The 17383-nt window shown below is 36.4% G+C and overlaps 2 protein-coding genes across 3 annotated transcripts; one reads left to right on the top strand and one right to left on the bottom strand.

The window, feature by feature from the left end:
• The first annotated feature begins 1088 nt into the window (after positions 1 to 1088).
• On the top strand, positions 1089 to 7717 carry LOC130726978 (probable methyltransferase PMT8). Of its 2 annotated transcripts, none has more exons than XM_057578299.1 (8): positions 1089 to 1302; positions 1974 to 2438; positions 2694 to 2858; positions 2966 to 3148; positions 3745 to 4339; positions 5542 to 5654; positions 5783 to 6003; positions 7099 to 7717. In XM_057578299.1, exons 2-8 carry the CDS (start codon positions 2157 to 2159, stop codon positions 7418 to 7420), a joined length of 1881 nt encoding a protein of 626 aa, XP_057434282.1. In that variant the 5' UTR covers positions 1089 to 1302; positions 1974 to 2156; the 3' UTR covers positions 7421 to 7717. The 2 variants fall into 2 exon arrangements, with proteins under 2 accessions (XP_057434282.1, XP_057434283.1); XM_057578300.1 differs by lacking the exon at positions 1089 to 1302 and adding an exon at positions 1363 to 1548.
• Positions 7718 to 12925: 5208 nt separating this feature from the next.
• On the bottom strand, positions 12926 to 15944 carry LOC130726979 (protein LIGHT-DEPENDENT SHORT HYPOCOTYLS 4-like). The gene is made up of 2 exons (XM_057578301.1): positions 14710 to 15944; positions 12926 to 13324 (listed from the first exon to the last, which is right to left on the bottom strand). The coding sequence occupies exon 1, from the start codon at positions 15344 to 15346 to the stop codon at positions 14711 to 14713; it is 636 nt and encodes a 211-aa protein (XP_057434284.1). The 5' UTR covers positions 15347 to 15944; the 3' UTR covers positions 12926 to 13324; position 14710.
• Positions 15945 to 17383: the final 1439 nt, after the last annotated feature.

Consider the following 17383-nt stretch of genomic DNA (forward strand, 5'->3'; position numbering starts at 1 on the left):
TTGAATAAATAGAAGAGTGTTCAATAGTATATAAGTGAAAGTAATTTATTTTTATTTAAGAAAAAAATAATAAGGAAGGTTTTAAGGAGAGGTATAAGGAGGATAGAAAAATGTATCTTATTTTCTTATGAAGACCACTATGTGGTGGTGCAAACAACTCGTTGAAGAAATAAAATAAAGAAAGAAGTGAAGAGCCTTCAATATCATATAAGGCTCAGCGTAATACAACAGGAACCATGCTGGGAGTTGTACATGTAATTTTCAACTTTTAATCACATACGTTCAGTTTTTAGGGTTAAATATGTTTTACATTTTTCTCTCTAACAAATACACATTAATCTAAGGGTAAAATATGTTTTTGACCATGAATTATATACCCTAATCTAAAATGACCTCTATAAAATTATTTCATAGTGTTTTTAATTTAGTCCCTAAAAATGTTTGTTTGATTGAAAATAATAATAAAACATTTTTAAAATATTTTTTATGCAGTTAGCGGCTCACGTGACAATCTTAGTCCACGATTGTAGAGTAGGATTGGTGAGTGACTTGTTGGTTTTATAAGAAATGTGGGACATAGATATCCTCCATATGGAGCTAGTAGCGCTATTTTACATGGGTTAAATTGAATTTGAACTGTATGTATCGACATGTGGTTTGATTTTTCGATTCACTTCATGCTTTGACTCTCGTCCTGAATTCCCCTTCAATATACCATGCTTATCCTGTGTTGATTGAGAACATCAAGGACATGCTCCACAGACGCTGTTCAGTTGCTTTATACTTCTCTAGAAGGTTAATGCGTGTTATTTAGTTGCTTCATACTCTCAGAGAAGGTAATGCGTGATCAAATTCCCAGGCTAGAGACTCCCTCCTAGTTCTGAATCCCCAAACGATCTTGTTCCTCTCCTCTTAGCGAACGCTATATGAACTAATTTCACTCAGGCTTAGCTTGCCCTTTTTGATTTATTTTCTTAGGCTCTTGTTTTAAAAAAAAAAAACCAAGTATGATTGGGTAGTTTGTTGAGAACATGGTCTCTCCCAACAGAAAAAAGAGACTCATAAATTAACGACCTCAAGAATGGGACAGTGTGACACATACACACACCCTTGTCTTCCTCTTTATTATGACTTCCCAAAATAGAAAACAGAAACCAAACACTGAGATCTCTCTCAAGCGTTCTCTTTCATAGTTTCATATAGCTATTGCTATTTTTTAGAATCTTTTGTTTTCACTCCAAATCTGAGTTCGATCTGTTCTTTAACTTCCTTACTTATATTAGATTTCATCCTGACCCAGCAGTAAGCATTTTCTTCTCATTCTCTCTGTTTTTTACTTGTTCAATCACTACTCCCTTCACTTTCTCTGCTGATTTTTACTCGATCTGTAACGTTTTGCAATCTGGGTTTGTTTCATTGCTCGTGGAAATGCTTCTATTTAATGCTATTCCTATTCCATTTTGATTTCATTGAATAACAAACCCAACCGTACTCCTTTTAATGGGGATCTAGGGGTTCCATTAATCTCATTCATTTCGATCCGATGAGGTTCGCAGAATCAGATTTTCCATAACGCATTCATTATTCAATTGTCTGCTTTCTTTTCATGGTGTTTTTTTGGATCCACTACTTTCATTGCTTTCTAGTTAGATATAGGAATAAATCCTGGATTCCTAGTGTTATAAATTGGCCTCGATTGTTCGCGATTGATTTCTTCTTTCACAAGTGCTACCATGATTTCATTAAACTATTAGCTTGCCATGCTACTTGTTTTGAATAATATCACATAGTGTTATGTGATCAATGACACACTAGAAAAGATTCGAGTTTTAAATTGGTTTCTGTAATTCGACCTACTTTTTGTTTTTATTCTTTTCATTTCCATGATTTGATCAACGTGACGAAATAGTAATTGGTTTCGGTAATTGGACCTCTTTGTTTTTGCTTACTACTGTCCCCTTTCTTCCTTGCAGGTTAATCTTTGAATCAGTGTGTCGATATCTGACAAACCTGATGAAGAATCTTGATTAAGTGGTTCTTTGGATGGTGATTTTGGTGCTTCATGTCTAAACAAGTACCATTGTTTTTTTATCAGTTTTAGTTCATAACTGAGCAGTGAAAAGTGTATTTGGAGTTCTATTACTTTGAACTGATAAATGTCGAGAGGCAGATCTGATGGATCGCAAAAGAAGCGCTTAGTTGCTTCCCTTTGTGCCGTGGCAATTTTTATTGGTTTTCTATATGTATACCAAGGATCCATCTTTGGTTCTCAAAACAGTGGTTCACCTGCACTTGAATATGGAAGCAAATCATTGAAAAGACTTGGGGCATCATATTTGGGTGCAGATGAGGATGCTGCAGATGGAAAGCAAGATGAATCTTCATCAAGTTTTGCACAGGGAGATGGGGAGGGTGATATTGTACCGAAGAGTTACCCCGTAAGTTTTCACGCTAGTTTAAGCTTTAGACACATTCACTCTATTTTGGCACAAAACACCCTTATTTTGGTTCTAAGCTTGCACTTTATTATGCCTCTACTATTCCATTTATTGAGTTTATATAATTCCGAAAGCCTGACCAGACAAATAATAAATGTTTGTTGTGAGTTGGTAGGAGAAAATGCATATCTGAACTATAGAATTCTTTGAGTAAACCCCCATTTTGATTCTTAACAATGCTTTGTCTTTTTCAAGGTTTGTGATGATCGTCATTCAGAGTTGATTCCCTGCTTAGACAGACATTTTATCTATCAAATGAGACTGAAGCTGGATCTTTCTTTGATGGAACACTATGAGAGACATTGCCCTCCTGCCGAAAGGCGGTTCAATTGCTTGATTCCTCCCCCGCCAGGATACAAGGTAAAATATGCTGAAATTAGATGTGATCTTTAACTTTAACATGTTCTCATTGATCCATTTGTATCGTTTGTCAGTTTCAAGCAATTGATGTTTCTGTGGTGTTGCAGGTCCCTATTAAGTGGCCTCAGAGCAGAGATGAGGTGTGGAAAGCTAATATACCACATACTCACCTTGCAACTGAGAAGTCTGACCAGAACTGGATGATTGTAAAAGGTGAAAAGATATTCTTCCCTGGAGGGGGTACTCATTTCCACTATGGAGCTGATAAGTACATTGCATCAATTGCAAAGGTAAGGCTTCCTTCTTATCCCTATAAAGCAGAGTGAAATCATATATATAGTCAGTTTTTTCAATTGGTAGTCTCATTGGACTTTATGTGCTTATGCAAAGTATATATTCATTGGTTTTATAGATGGAGTGGAGATATGATTCACTCATAATAATATTCTTTATATCATTAAAAGACACTGAAATCTTATGTGATGTCTTGGAGGGTCTGCAAGCACGGATGTTGCGTGTTAATATAAACCTGTATTTCATTTTATATAGGGTTGTCGCTTGTATTTTAGACTGAGTTGTTTCTACTACCTTGTAAGGCTAGTAAGCGTTCTATTAAGAAGTAATAAGAAAACTCTCTATCTCCTGTGGACGTAGGCCCACATGCCGAAGCACATTAATTCTGTATGTTGCTGTTCTTATACCTCATTTGTCATAAACTCTCTTGCGCTATTTCATTTCGGTTCCCGATTTTGGCATTTGCATTACATTATTTAATAGACTTTCCAATACCATGTTTGACAGTATTGGTTGTTTGATGCATTCTGCTTATTTAGACTTACTTTCAGTTCATAGATAAGTCAAAATCTCAGTTCTTTTGTATCACCAGATGCTCAACTTCTCCAAAAATAATCTTAACAATGAAGGAAGACTGCGGACAGTGCTTGATGTTGGCTGTGGAGTTGCTAGTTTTGGAGCTTATCTTCTTTCATCTAATATCATTGCAATGTCTTTGGCACCCAACGATGTGCATCAGAATCAGATTCAATTTGCTCTAGAAAGAGGAATTCCTGCATATCTTGGTGTCTTGGGAACTAAGAGACTTCCTTACCCAAGCAGATCTTTTGAACTTGCACACTGTTCTCGCTGCCGGATTGATTGGATTCAAAGAGATGGAATACTTCTCCTTGAGCTAGACCGGTTGCTTCGGCCGGGAGGTTATTTTGCATACTCGTCTCCAGAAGCATATGCTCAGGATGAAGAGGATCTAAGGATATGGAGAGAAATGAGTGCCCTTGTGGGACGTATGTGTTGGAGAATTGCTTCAAAGAGGGACCAAACTGTCATCTGGCAGAAGCCTCTGACAAATGATTGCTACATGGAAAGAGAACCCGGTACTCGCCCTCCTCTATGCCAGTCTGATGATGATCCAGATGCTGTTTGGGGAGTGAACATGGAAACTTGCATCACTCCTTACTCTGAACGTGAGTACCTTTTTCTCATGTGCTACAAGTTATTTGATGGTTTTTGCATTTTATTTTCATGCTTTCTAGTTGTTTCTTTCTTACTGCAATATATTCTTGCTTCTTTTCTATTTGGTGTATCTGCTAAATGTATATTTGTTTGTGGATTTTATGGGACATTCTGCAAATGAGTTCTCTTTCTGTTATTCCTATGGATAGTTTAGTTTCTCAGAAGCAAATAAACTGGGCCCGAGAAGTGAGGGTTGCTAAACATGAACTCCCACTTGGTAGAGCAATTGTAAATTATAAGAACTGCTTATTTATAGCATTGATTCAATGAATGACTATTTAGGTCAATAGTCATTTTCATCTTCATCCTATCTAATTTGATTGGGGAGTATCCCCTGTTTAAGATTTACCTGGTGAGTTGATTGGAACATGTTCATTATGAAAAGAGAGGAAGGGAAGGAGTGAAAACATTGAACTACTAGGCTGATTATTACTAGGGAATGGCCAAAGGAGAAACTGTGATATAATGGCAATGTATTGAATGCTTACTGAATTATAATAGTTAAAAATTCCAGGTTCATGTAGACAAACAGTGGTAATATTTTCCCCCTCTATGGAAGAAGAAATCTACTTAATTAGGCCAACGTATCCATCTTGACTGCTATTACAAATTTGCAATTAACATGGGTTAAATATGCTTTTTGTCCTTGTAAAATTGACACATTTTGTTTTTAGTTCCTATTAAAATTTTATTCGTTTTATTCCTTAAACAATATAGAAGTTATGTGGTTTTAGCCCTTCATGGGGTTTAAAGACTGACTAAAACCACCTATGACTTTTGTATTTTGTATTGACTGAAAGCGAATTAAAATTTTCTAGGGACTAAAACCAACAATTTCAAATTTTACAGGGATGCAAAACATATTTAACCCGAGTTAACATTACTCATTAGTCAATCCTCTAGTTATCTCGTGTTATATGACTTGTATCATTCTTGAATGACTTGTTGTGAGCTGATACTGATTGCTACTAAGCCCTTAATGTCTATCATTAGATATAATTAATTTTTTTCCATCTTATGCTAAAACTTTGCTTAGTTTTTTTTTTATTCAAGTTCTGATTTATTAAGAAGACCATTTCTATTGAGGTTTAGCCATTTATAAGAGCTGTGGGTATGAAACTCCATCTACTGAAACTTTTGTTGATTTTATCAGATGACCACAGAGCCAAGGGTAGTGAGTTAGCTCCATGGCCTGCAAGATTGACCAGTCCTCCTCCTAGATTAGCTGACCTCGGCTATTCAAATGAAATGTTTGAAAAGGACACGGTAATTGGAATTTGCGATTTAACCTCATGTAGTTAGGCTTTTGTTCCTGTGAGCATGTAAATTATTGAATGATAACAAAGATACAAGATAAATAGGCTATAGGCTTAACTTGTGTCAATGTGGTACAGGAGTTATGGCAAGGAAGAGTTGATAATTACTTCAATCTCTTGAGTCCAAAAATGTCGTCAAACACGCTGCGGAATGTGATGGATATGAAAGCACACATGGGTTCATTTGCAGCTGCTCTTAAAGACAAGGATGTTTGGGTGATGAATGTTGTACCTCATGATGGACCAAGCACACTTAAACTGATATATGACCGAGGCCTCATAGGGAGCACCCATGACTGGTACTAGTACTGTTTCCCTGAAACATAAATTGATTGCTTCTTTGATATCTTTCTATTCAATTGATCACTTTCACCTTTTGGCCTCTTTAGATGGTATCTGATTTCAAGATTCATGTATTAGCTGGGCTTTGTTTTCTGTACTTTAGCTGTGGCGTTTAACATGAGAGCCTTGTTTTTTATTGCTTTTCTGATGAACACTTAACAAAATTTCATCTTGATTATAATTTAGACAATAGTAAATAGTATCTTTGTAACTAACTTTTTAAATTATAATCTTAAACAAATATTTGTAATGAGAAAAAAGGTTTTCTTTCTTTGTTGTTCTTGTATAATCTTAAACACACTGTTAATAGACCATTGTATGAAAAACATTATTTTCAATCAATCAAAATCATGGACTTATGCCTCTAACAAGTAACAATGTTGCTTAAGAAATTGTATTTTGAACATGTTATCTTCAGTTGGGTCTTCCTTTTACTTTTTTCTATTTTTTTAAGGAATACACGAACTGTTATGTAGAAGATCTCCAATGACCCAGCTGATTGTGAGAGAACTTGGTAATTTGACTGAATAAGCTATTGGAAGTTGGGTGTGTTTGGGTAAACAACTCAGTTAAGCACTTATCAAATGTTAATTAATTTGATAAGATTATTGAAATAAGCTCACAATAGCTTATAAGTAGGTATAAGCGCTTATTCATAAGCTACTCTCATCAACTTATGAAAATAAGTTCAACATAGTTTACAGGTAAGTCATAAACTTTCCAAACACTTGCATAAACACTTATGGTCTAAGATAAGTTCAAATAAGCTCTTCCAAACGCGGTTGTTAGTTCATGCTAGAACCTGTTGTCTATCCTTGATTCAGTTATTTATTTTTGTGAGCGTTTCCTCATGATTAGATAAGGTAAGTCATAAGATATTTTCATAAGCTTACCAAATGCTTGTATAAATGATTATGATATAAGCTCAAATAAACTCTTATCCTCGATTCTGTTATCTTTTTTTATTAGCATTTCGTCCTTATATTCCTTGGAATTGATCAGATAATTTGAGTTTGGATGTGATTGACTAAACTGATGATCTATTTGAACAGGTGTGAAGCATATTCAACATACCCCAGGACTTATGATTTGCTCCATGCATGGACTGTTTTCTCTGACTTGGAAAAGAAAGAGTGCAGCGCAGAGGATCTATTGCTTGAGATGGACCGCATGCTCAGGCCTACTGGTTTCATAATCATCAGGGACAAACAACATGTGATTGATTTTGTGAAGAAGTACCTCACAGCAATGCACTGGGAAGCAGTTGCAACTGCAGATTCCAGTTCTGACTCTGAACAGGATAGCAATGAAGTTGTTCTTGTTGTCCAGAAGAAATTGTGGCTCACCACTGAAAGCTTTAGGGATACAGAATAGGACAACCACAAACACATGCCCTCAGTGTTGGAAGCAGCCAGCAACTACCATTTTGTAGCATTACATAATTACATAATGTTCACATTGCCCATATCCTTCTATTGATTTTCATTTCAATTTGCATATTTTTTTGTGATAATGATGCAAGTTATTAAGCCAAATAGGCCTTATGTCTCTATTGGTTATTCATTATTTTGCCCTTCATTTTGGGTATTAATGTAAGTTACTTAATAAGCAACATATAGTATCTTGTGGTGACGGGTTAGGACTTGTCATTAATATAGCATACTTATACAAGCTTATTCCTGCTTCTTGCTTTCATATTACAGTATCTCGTGTTACAACTTCCAGGTTAAAACGGGAAAACTGTAACTACCAAAGTTAATGTATCTCTTAAAAGATTATAAGAAGTAATAATGTAAACTATTACTCATTTCAGACTTCAATCTTAATTTTATTTATTTTTGCCACAACTCCAATCTGTAATTGATCTTCGATTTGGATGTCAATATGTCTAATCGTTTGTAGGAGGATCAATAACCTATTTAGATAAAAGGATATGCTTAGAACATTCAGAAAACAACCTTGAGGCCTCTTTAATGATTCTATATACATTTATATTTGACATACTTTCTTTGTTCTCTTGCATGCTCATAATTATTCAACCTTTTAATTGCCTAAATAATGTACCCATCTCTTTTGTTTTGGGGCGACTTCAACTTTTATTCAAGAGAAGAAACAACACGCTTAAGCGAGAACACAAGATTGACAAACCCACAAGCCACAAGTCTTCCTCCCTATTACATCCTTTTGTGGCAAGGTAATCAGCCACTAAACATGTCTATCTTGTTCAACACATTAACACATTGTAATGTTTAAGAAGCTCAATTATCTACTAACTATGCTAGCCTTTATTAATATTACCTTTTTTTTTAAGTCATAATTACTCTAAAATATTGAGATACTACATTATATACATTTTTTATAGTCTAACTATATATATCCACGCGCGTGCATGCATGTGATATCTTATTAATTACACAAACCTGAAACTTCTAACTTAAACCAGCTCAGTTTTAGTACAAGATTTGCCACAGTGAACCCACTACAAATTAGAGAGCTAATGTAAAGATATTATTGCTTTAATAAATTCCCTCCACCTTTATCTTTTTCTTAATAAAACCTTGAAACATCTCGACAAATAAACAAAGAGATCGAATCTGTACGGATGATCAGCATTTAGTGCAAGTTGAGAAAGCCAATTGAACTGTTCTTCTCAGATGTATCTGTAAGCCAATTATACACAGCATATCCCACTGTTATTAAGGCAACTTCTTTTTAATTTTATTCTTCCAACAAATATTGGCTCATTTGGTAAAGATAAAGTGTTTTCCGTATAAAATTATAAGTTCAATTTCCACTATTAATATGAGAATTGTGTTGGTGGATAATTTGTCATCTTTAAAGTTAATGTATTTCAAAAGTTTCATATTTCTTATGCATTAACCATTTTAAAGGCTTATATATCAAACTTGAATTAGAGGTGTTAAAGAGCTTGGTAAAAGGTAGGCCTTCGCGCGCATGAGATTGAACTTCGTTGGCCCAACGTAGTGCAAAACAGAGGATTCCCCTGTGCACATGTCCAATATGGGCCCTTGCTGCCCATAAATTAATTTCCCATTTCCCACTTCCTTGTATGGTGCTAAAGATATGTTCTGACTCATAGTGTGAATATCGAAAAGGGATGCACCGTCATCCCCGTAACTCAGCTAGATGGTTACTGTTGAGTAGACATAGCCGACTTAATGCGCATAGCCGAGAAGACAAAACAGACATAACAATTCACCTAGCCAAAGGGGGGACTAAACCAACTGAAACATCAGAGGTATGCCTTACTCATACCTTGATCATCCGGACAAAGGGAGCGAGCTCCAATCCCGCCGCTCGGAGATTCGCGGTCCAACACTTGTGAAAAACCAAACGAATCACCACCAACTTAAGTGATGGTAAGAGTTAGGGGCTGGGACATGAGTTTGGGGGAATAAAGGGTGAAGGGATCAGAGTTCAAACCCTAATGAAGGAACGAATTTACTAACATTGCTAACAATTAACATTTGCCTATAAAAAAGCTTTATTTGTACAATATAATTATCCTCTTTATTTTTCTATCACACCATCTGTTAGATCTCTGCGAAGTAGATGTTGAGACAATTTAATTATAATTTATAGTATTTTTGTTGAGACTATGATATCCATCGCCGATCATGCTTGTTGGAATCAAGTGTTAGAGTCAAGTCCCACATCGGAGAAGTCAAGGTAAGAGGGAGATAAGGAGATGAACCCATAAACCTAATGCCTTAAGGTTTTGGGTTAAGATGTGGTGTCTCAGATCTCCTTGGTGTTTCCCCTAGACCTTGCCCCATGGGTCCTCGCTGTAACTCTCCCCAACAAGTGGTATCAGAGCCGATGGTTCGTGGGACCATGGTAACGGCTGGACAACTTCCGCTGAGGGACCGATGGTTAGTAACCATGGTAACGGTCGGATAACTTATGCGGAGGGGCCGATGGTTAGTAACCACAGTGACGGCTGATATCTTCCGCTGCGAAGGGAGGTCAACAAGGTGGAGGAGTGAAGCAACAGGGTGTTAAGCATGGTGGAGTTCAGTTGCAAGGTAGTGCGACTATTAACCATGCTAGTCACCAGTGACAGGTTCGAGTCGGGCTTGGACTTGTTACAAAGTTCTTGGTGTTAAGCATGAGGAGGAGTACAATCCCAAGGAATTAAAGTTCTGAAGACTGAGGCAGATATCTTCACAGGGTTCGAGAATTCGCCAAGGTGGAGATTGTTGGGATTTTGGCTCATTAGAAAGAGAAAAAATCAGAAAGATTTGTTTCAGATTTGTTTCTGTTTTATTTTGGGTTAAATCTGTTCAGTTTATTAGGATTTGATTTAAGGAGATTGTGTATGGGTTTAAAAAGATTTTATCATGTTTTACTAGGGTTAGTAGTATCCTATAAATAGGATAACAATGTAACCCTAAAAGTTGTACTTAGTACCACATGCTTCATGCCACAAGTAATACAAAGGAGCTATAGTTACTCTATAGCCGCAGAGGTAGGCAATTTGGCCGAACTGCGTGACCAAAGATGCTGTGTGCTTTATCTGTGATTTCTCGCTCTACTACTTCGTGCAATCGAGGTGCTTGAATCCCTACAAGTGGTATCAGAGCCGATGGTTCGTGGGACCGTGACGACTCCTTGTGTCGAAAGTCTTCCTAGCAGTGTGGCTAGGCGGCGGGTTCCGTTGGCAGCGAACGGCGGTGCAAGGTGGATAGTTTCCGCAGACGGGAGGACCATGGGTGATGTGGTTGAGGGACTCACACTTGAGGGGGAGATTGTTGGAATCAAGTGTTAGAGTCAAGTCCCACATCGGAGAAGTCAAGGTAAGAGGGAGAGTTTATAAGGAGATGAACCCATAAACCTAATGCCTTAAGGTTTTGGGTTAAGATATGGTGTCTCAGATCTCCTTGGTGTTTCCCCTCGACCTTGCCCCATGGGTCCTCGCCGTAACTCTCCCCAACAAGGGCTTGTAGGGGATTCAAGCACCTCGATTGCACGAAGTAGTAGAGCGAGAAATCACAGATAAAGCACACAGCATCTTTGGTCACGCAGTTCGGCCAAATTGCCTACCTTTGCGGCTATAGAGTAGCTGTAGCTCCTTTGTATTACTTGTGGCATGAAGCATGTGGTACCAAGTACAACTTTTAAGGTTACATTGTTATCCTATTTATAGTGGATTCTATTGATCTTTATTTTACAATAAAATCCTAATAAATCCTATAACAATCCCTTAAAACCTTTTACAATCCACATTAAATCAAATCCTAATAAACTAAAGATTTTAGCCCAAAATATAATGAGCCAAATCTCAACAATCTCCACCTTGGCGAATTCCGGACCCCCCCTATGAAGATCTGCTGCTTTAGTTTCCTGATTCTGATTTCTGGGATTGAACTCCACCTTGCTCAACACCCTGTCGCTTCACTCCTCCACCTTGGCATCCATCCACATCTCCTTCCCTGGCGTGGCCATCGCCTCTTGAAAGTAGACAGATCTCCACCTTGTTCCGTGTCTTTCAAATCCGTTGGTTTCTCCTCTCACAACGTCTTCTGCAATCCTTGTTGACCTCCCTTCGCAGCAGAAGATATCAGCCGTCACTATGGTTACTAACCATCGGCCCCTCCGCAGAAGTTACCCGGCCGTTACCATGGTTACTAACCATCGGCCCCTCTGCGGAAGTTGTCCAGCCGTTACCATGGTCCCACGAACCATCGGCTCTGATACCACTTGTAGAGGATTCAAGCACCTCGATTGCACGAAGTAGTAGAGCGAGAAATCACAGATAAAGCACACAACATCTTTGGTCACGCAGTTCGGCTAAATTGCCTACCTCTGCAGCTATAGAGTAGCTATAGCTCCTTTGTATTACTTGTGGCATGAAGCATGTGGTACCAAGTACAACTTTTAAGGTTACATTGTTATTCTATTTATAGTGGATTCTATTGATCTTTATTTTACAATAAAATCCTAATAAATCCTAGAACAATCCCTTAAAACCTTTTACAATCCACATTAAATCAAATCCTAATAAACTAAAGATTTTAGCCCAAAATATAATGAGCCAAATCTCAACAATGCTGATTAATTTTATCGAAGTAGATGTTTTAGTTAAGTAAACGGCTGACCACAAGTTATGCTTCATTCCATGAGCGTCGATGTTCGAACTAAAGGATGAGACAACCACCGCTCTAAATTTATGAATATATTTATAGTATTAATTGTTAACTCAATTGACCTTCACATCACTTTATCAGTTAAATATGTTAGAATTTTTGCTAAATATATATAATAAGGGTAACGATTCATTCATACTTCAATTCACTTTTTCTTTCATCTCATTTTCACAATTTTTTTCTATCTATCTTTGTATTTTCTATCACATCACATATTCATTTATCTTCTTATTTATCAAAGTACGTCATCACAACATTGTTGATTCAAGAATGCAATTAGAATAACCAGAAAAATTTCCTACCGATGACAGATTAGAATCATACTTTACATTGTAAAGTGAAACATTATTCATTGTCAGTTCACCGAGAACCGTCTCTTCAATTTTACTCCCGCTGAAGTAGGAGAAGTCATCAGAAACTTGAAAAAGAGAAAAGGGGAGAGAGTTTGAGTTGCTCAAAGGTGCTCAAACTCCAAAGAAATAGTAATTACTACTAGCAAACATGATGCTCCCAATTGCATGACAGTTTGAAGCATTGTCCAGTCTCACTATCTACAGTTTCTATATTTATGAGGAACCAAAAACAACATGAAATTAATCCCCCTTGAATTCAACTCTCAACAGGGAAACTGATAAAGCTACCAGGATGGCCCCCCTATGGCTTCTGAAAACTCAAAACACAAAAAGAAAGACCGAAAACACCATGACATAGATAGTGAATAAAAGCTAGCTAGCTAGCTTGATTGAACATAAACCAAACCAGTGGATGATTAGGTGCTAGACGTTACAAGTAATTAAAAAGGGGTAAAAAAAGAATACACAAGAAATTAGAAATTGCATTTACCGCATCCAATGAAGACATGGAATGGAACATGATCTGCAAAATCCATTAATCGTCATAAATGACCCACCTTCAAGTACACACACATATTTATTACAAATTTGACGGTGAATAATAGGTAACACAATTGTAGTACCCTCTTCTTCTTCTTCAAATTACTCTATCACTGCTTCTTCTACCAGTAACTGCAGGTTCCATTGCATGTTTTTGATTCAAGTTCCACAGAGCATATCTTACATTGCAGTAACCCCATCTCAGATCACTACTACTTCTGCATCATAAATAATAGCAGTAAAAGAAAGAACACATATATTAATTATATTTAAGGTATGCAATCGACCAGGAAAGGTTAATTATAGGATTTCACAGAGCGTATCTTACTTCACAGCCCAATACCAAACATCCAAAAGAAAATCTTTATGACAACTATATATCTACTAGAAAAGGTTAAGTAGTATATATAAAGGTTTTTGATATTGTCAACTAATTAATCACATTTCAAAAATGTGAAAAAAATATTTTCTTATTTAATTCAATTATTTGGTGTGCTTATCTTTAAAATTTGATTGGTTGATAGTGTAAAAATATTTACACTGCATCAAAATTAAGCCTTTATATGAAATATTTTTTTTGAGAGCATTTTTTTTTTTTGAGAGCAAGCCTTTATATGAAATATACAGTTTTATATAAGAACTATCCACCCATATCATATCATATGTCTTTAAGATAGTTTGATTTTTTTCTATTTTTATTCATTTTTCTAAATAAAAAATTCACACTTAGAAAATTTAATTGTGAAACCAAATAGTATTTTAGATATTTATAGAACCATTCATTCATATATATTTTCATTAATCAAATTTTCTTTCAAACACAGTAATCAACTTTAAGTTTTAAGATAGTTGAATTCTCATTTTATACAAGAGCCTTGCATGTGATCTAGCTAGTGTTTTTTTTTTACATCTAGTGTTTTATTCTTATTTGCTCTTATAATTATTAATTAAGAGAAAATTATTCATGGTTATACATAAATTAAATACTACACGTACAACTTTAGGACTAATTATACAATCTTTTTATAACCACACACTTTTTTAAGAAAAAGCACTTAAATAAACATATATACATTAGCTTAAGATTTTGAGATAGTGAAATTCTCACATCATATATGATATAAAAAATGTTTGATAGACATTCATACGCATACATCCAACAGAACATTGTTAAGATGAAATTGAAGAAAAATTAAAGTGTATGAAATGTGTCTATTTAGATATTTGCACTATTAATTGTATTTTTCTGTATGTATAACTTTAAAATAATGATATGTTTACATTAAGTTTTTTTCTCCACGTCATTTTCACTTGATTTTACTTCTCATCTCTCATAATTTTTATTACATCATTAACCATATTTTTTAATTCTCTCTTCTTTTCTTAACTCTGTTATGTAAATGTAAATAAGTGTGAACTGTGAAGTTAGGTAACTTTATAAAAACATATGTAATGTAACCATATGTAGGATTTTATCCTTGTTTCTTCTCGTTGTACTAAATAAAAAAGTTTAGTTGATTCAACACTATAAATATAATATGCATAAATATGACCAGATTGACTTAATGATTTGGCTACGTAGCGCAGGAAGTTGAAGTCTTACACTAGTGAGTTGCTCTTGCTCCATTTGATGGTGGCAACGCCGCAGGAGGTGGTGGTGGGTGAGGTGGACGCTTGCGCTTCTTTTTCTCGTAGCTGATTCCCCTGGCTTTAGCTTGTGAGTCACGCACTTCACGAAGGTAGAGCCTCACCGCTCGAGCACCGAAAGGGTTCGCCTCCGGCTTCCCTCCATTCTCTTCAAACGCAGCCCTGAGCCTCCCTATCAGCGCGTCCAAGCTCCCCCACGCTTGGCGCAGGGGACATGGACACGGTGCAGGGGGGTTCGGGTGTCCGAAGAATGGACAAACATGTGTGTGAACCTTTGTCTTCCCGAATTGGTCAAGGTACCTTAGGAACTCAAGCACATGAGCGCCGCTGCAGCGTGAGAGCGACAGTGGCGGTCTATGGTTTCTAAGGTACTGGCCAAACGTGTTCCAGTCTCTTCGCTTCTGGTTCTCGTAGCGGCTCGGAGTTGTTGATGGTGGTGATGATGTTGCTGCTGTTGTTGATGATGATGATGAGGCTGATGAAGACATAGTCATCATCAAATTGGAGCTGCTCCCTGCTATGTTGGTGATGGTTGTGCTGATGCCTTTGTTGTCCTGGTTTGGTGATGATTCAAATTCTTGAAGAGAATTCATGGTTAATTGGCTAGTTAGATTGGATCTTCAATCTCACTATATATTGGGGATTATGATACAAGAAGGAGAGTGAAATCTAAGCATAAAGAAGCAGTAAAAACAACAACAAATTAAAAGTCTTATCCCATAAAAAATCCTGACAAGAGAAGAAGTAAATAGAAGGAAGAATGATTTATAAAGAAAAAAGAAATAAAAAAAACTTGGATGAGATTTGAGCAAGGAAGAATTAAACTATGGTTCATAGAGAGAGAGAAAGAGAGAGAGTTTGAAGTTTGAAGGAAGATGGAATGGTTATGATAATATTATAGGACAGAGAGAGGGTGTGTGTGGGAATTGAAGGGTAGGGTAAAAGAACAGTGGAGGAGACTATAAGCTGTTTTGTTATGAGGGTTCCTTCAATTCCTTTGGTTTTTGATTTGTTATAACTCCTAGAATGAACAACTTGAAGATGTTTGAATTGTGAAGTGCTTTTTGTTAACCCTGTTTTTCTGAAAACATATTTAGGAATTGGTAGATTTTTATTTCCGGAAAAAGGGAAGCAACTGGGTTCCTATGACCCCCCAAGCAAATAGAGAAGAGAGAGAAGGGTGCAATTGAGAAAGGAAGAAGCTGTGTTTTGGCCTTTAGGGCTTTTGTGGAAATGAAAATAGGTTGATAGTGACACTGAAAGATGACTGATGCAGACAGCATAAAGTTAATGGGTAAAAAGGAAAAATAAAATAAATAAGGGAATAACATGATTTTGCTGCTTCTCTCTTTTGTGTTGATTGACAACACCTCTTGTGAAATTACCTTTCTGCCCTTGCCTGTCTGATATGCTCAACTTTTCTTCATCAATGGGATCATCATATCCGCCAAGAGTTGAATACACACATGCACAGTAGGGTCACCCATCATGTTATATATGGTTGCTTTCCATTTTTTTTCAAAGAAGTGCTAATCCCCATAGATCGATCTAAGATTATAATGATTTCATTATCCATCATGAAATCATTGACTGCAAAAAGAACTTCAATTAAATTATGAATAATGTTGTATTCACATTACTTTTTCACTTTCATCGCTAGATATAAAATAAATGAGAGAAATGAGTGATATGATATATGATGTAACATAAAATGTTTGAAAAAAGGAATGAAAATGAGATATAAGCAAAAATGAAGTGTAAATAAAATCATTACTCTTAAATTATTGGCTTAATTGCATTTGGTCCCCCAACTATTGCCTTCCTGCGAAAATCGTTCCCAAACTTCAAAATTAGCAAAAAACGTTCTCCAACTATACATGTCGTTGCACTTTTGGTCTGCCGTTTGCCTTCTGTGAGAAAACTAACGTGAGAAGATGGTGTGGTTCCCTCACGTGTGTCTCATGTGACTTTCTTTAGAGAGCTTGATGACTGGACAAATCACATGTTTCTCACGTAACTCTAAAATGCTCAAATAGTTATGAAATTGCAAACCCTAATTAGACCTGATTACCCCATTTTAGAGTCACGTGAGAAGCATGTGACTTGTCCAGTCATCAAGCTCTCTGAAGAAAGTCACGTGAGACACGCGTGAGGGAGGCACATCAGCTTCTCATGTTAGTTTTCTCACCAAAGGTAAACGACAGACAAAAAATGCAACGACATGTATAGTTGGATGACGTTTTTTGCTAATTTTGAAGTTTGGGGACGATTTTCGCAGGAAGGCAAAAATTGGGGGACCAAAAGTGCAATTAAGCCTAAATTATTAACTACAGACTTATAGACCAAACTTAAAAAATAAACTGGAGAGTATGGGAGATGATGTTCTGTTCATTGGTGGTTGTGATTCTAAAAGTGGGAAGCTTGTGGAAAAGGTGAAAGTTGAGAGTTTGGGAGATGATGTTTTGTTCATTGGTGGTAGTGATTCAATTTCTGTGTCGGCTTCTTGTTTTTCTAGTTGTCTACAAAAGGACTCGATTTACTATTGCAGTGATTATAATGATAAAACTTATTACTCTCGAGGCCCATTTGATTCGGAGGTCTATATGTAAAGGATGGAAGCTTTGATCAAC

This window comes from Lotus japonicus, chromosome 6 (genome assembly GCF_012489685.1).
Source record: "Lotus japonicus ecotype B-129 chromosome 6, LjGifu_v1.2".
Lineage (NCBI taxonomy): Eukaryota > Viridiplantae > Streptophyta > Magnoliopsida > Fabales > Fabaceae > Lotus > Lotus japonicus.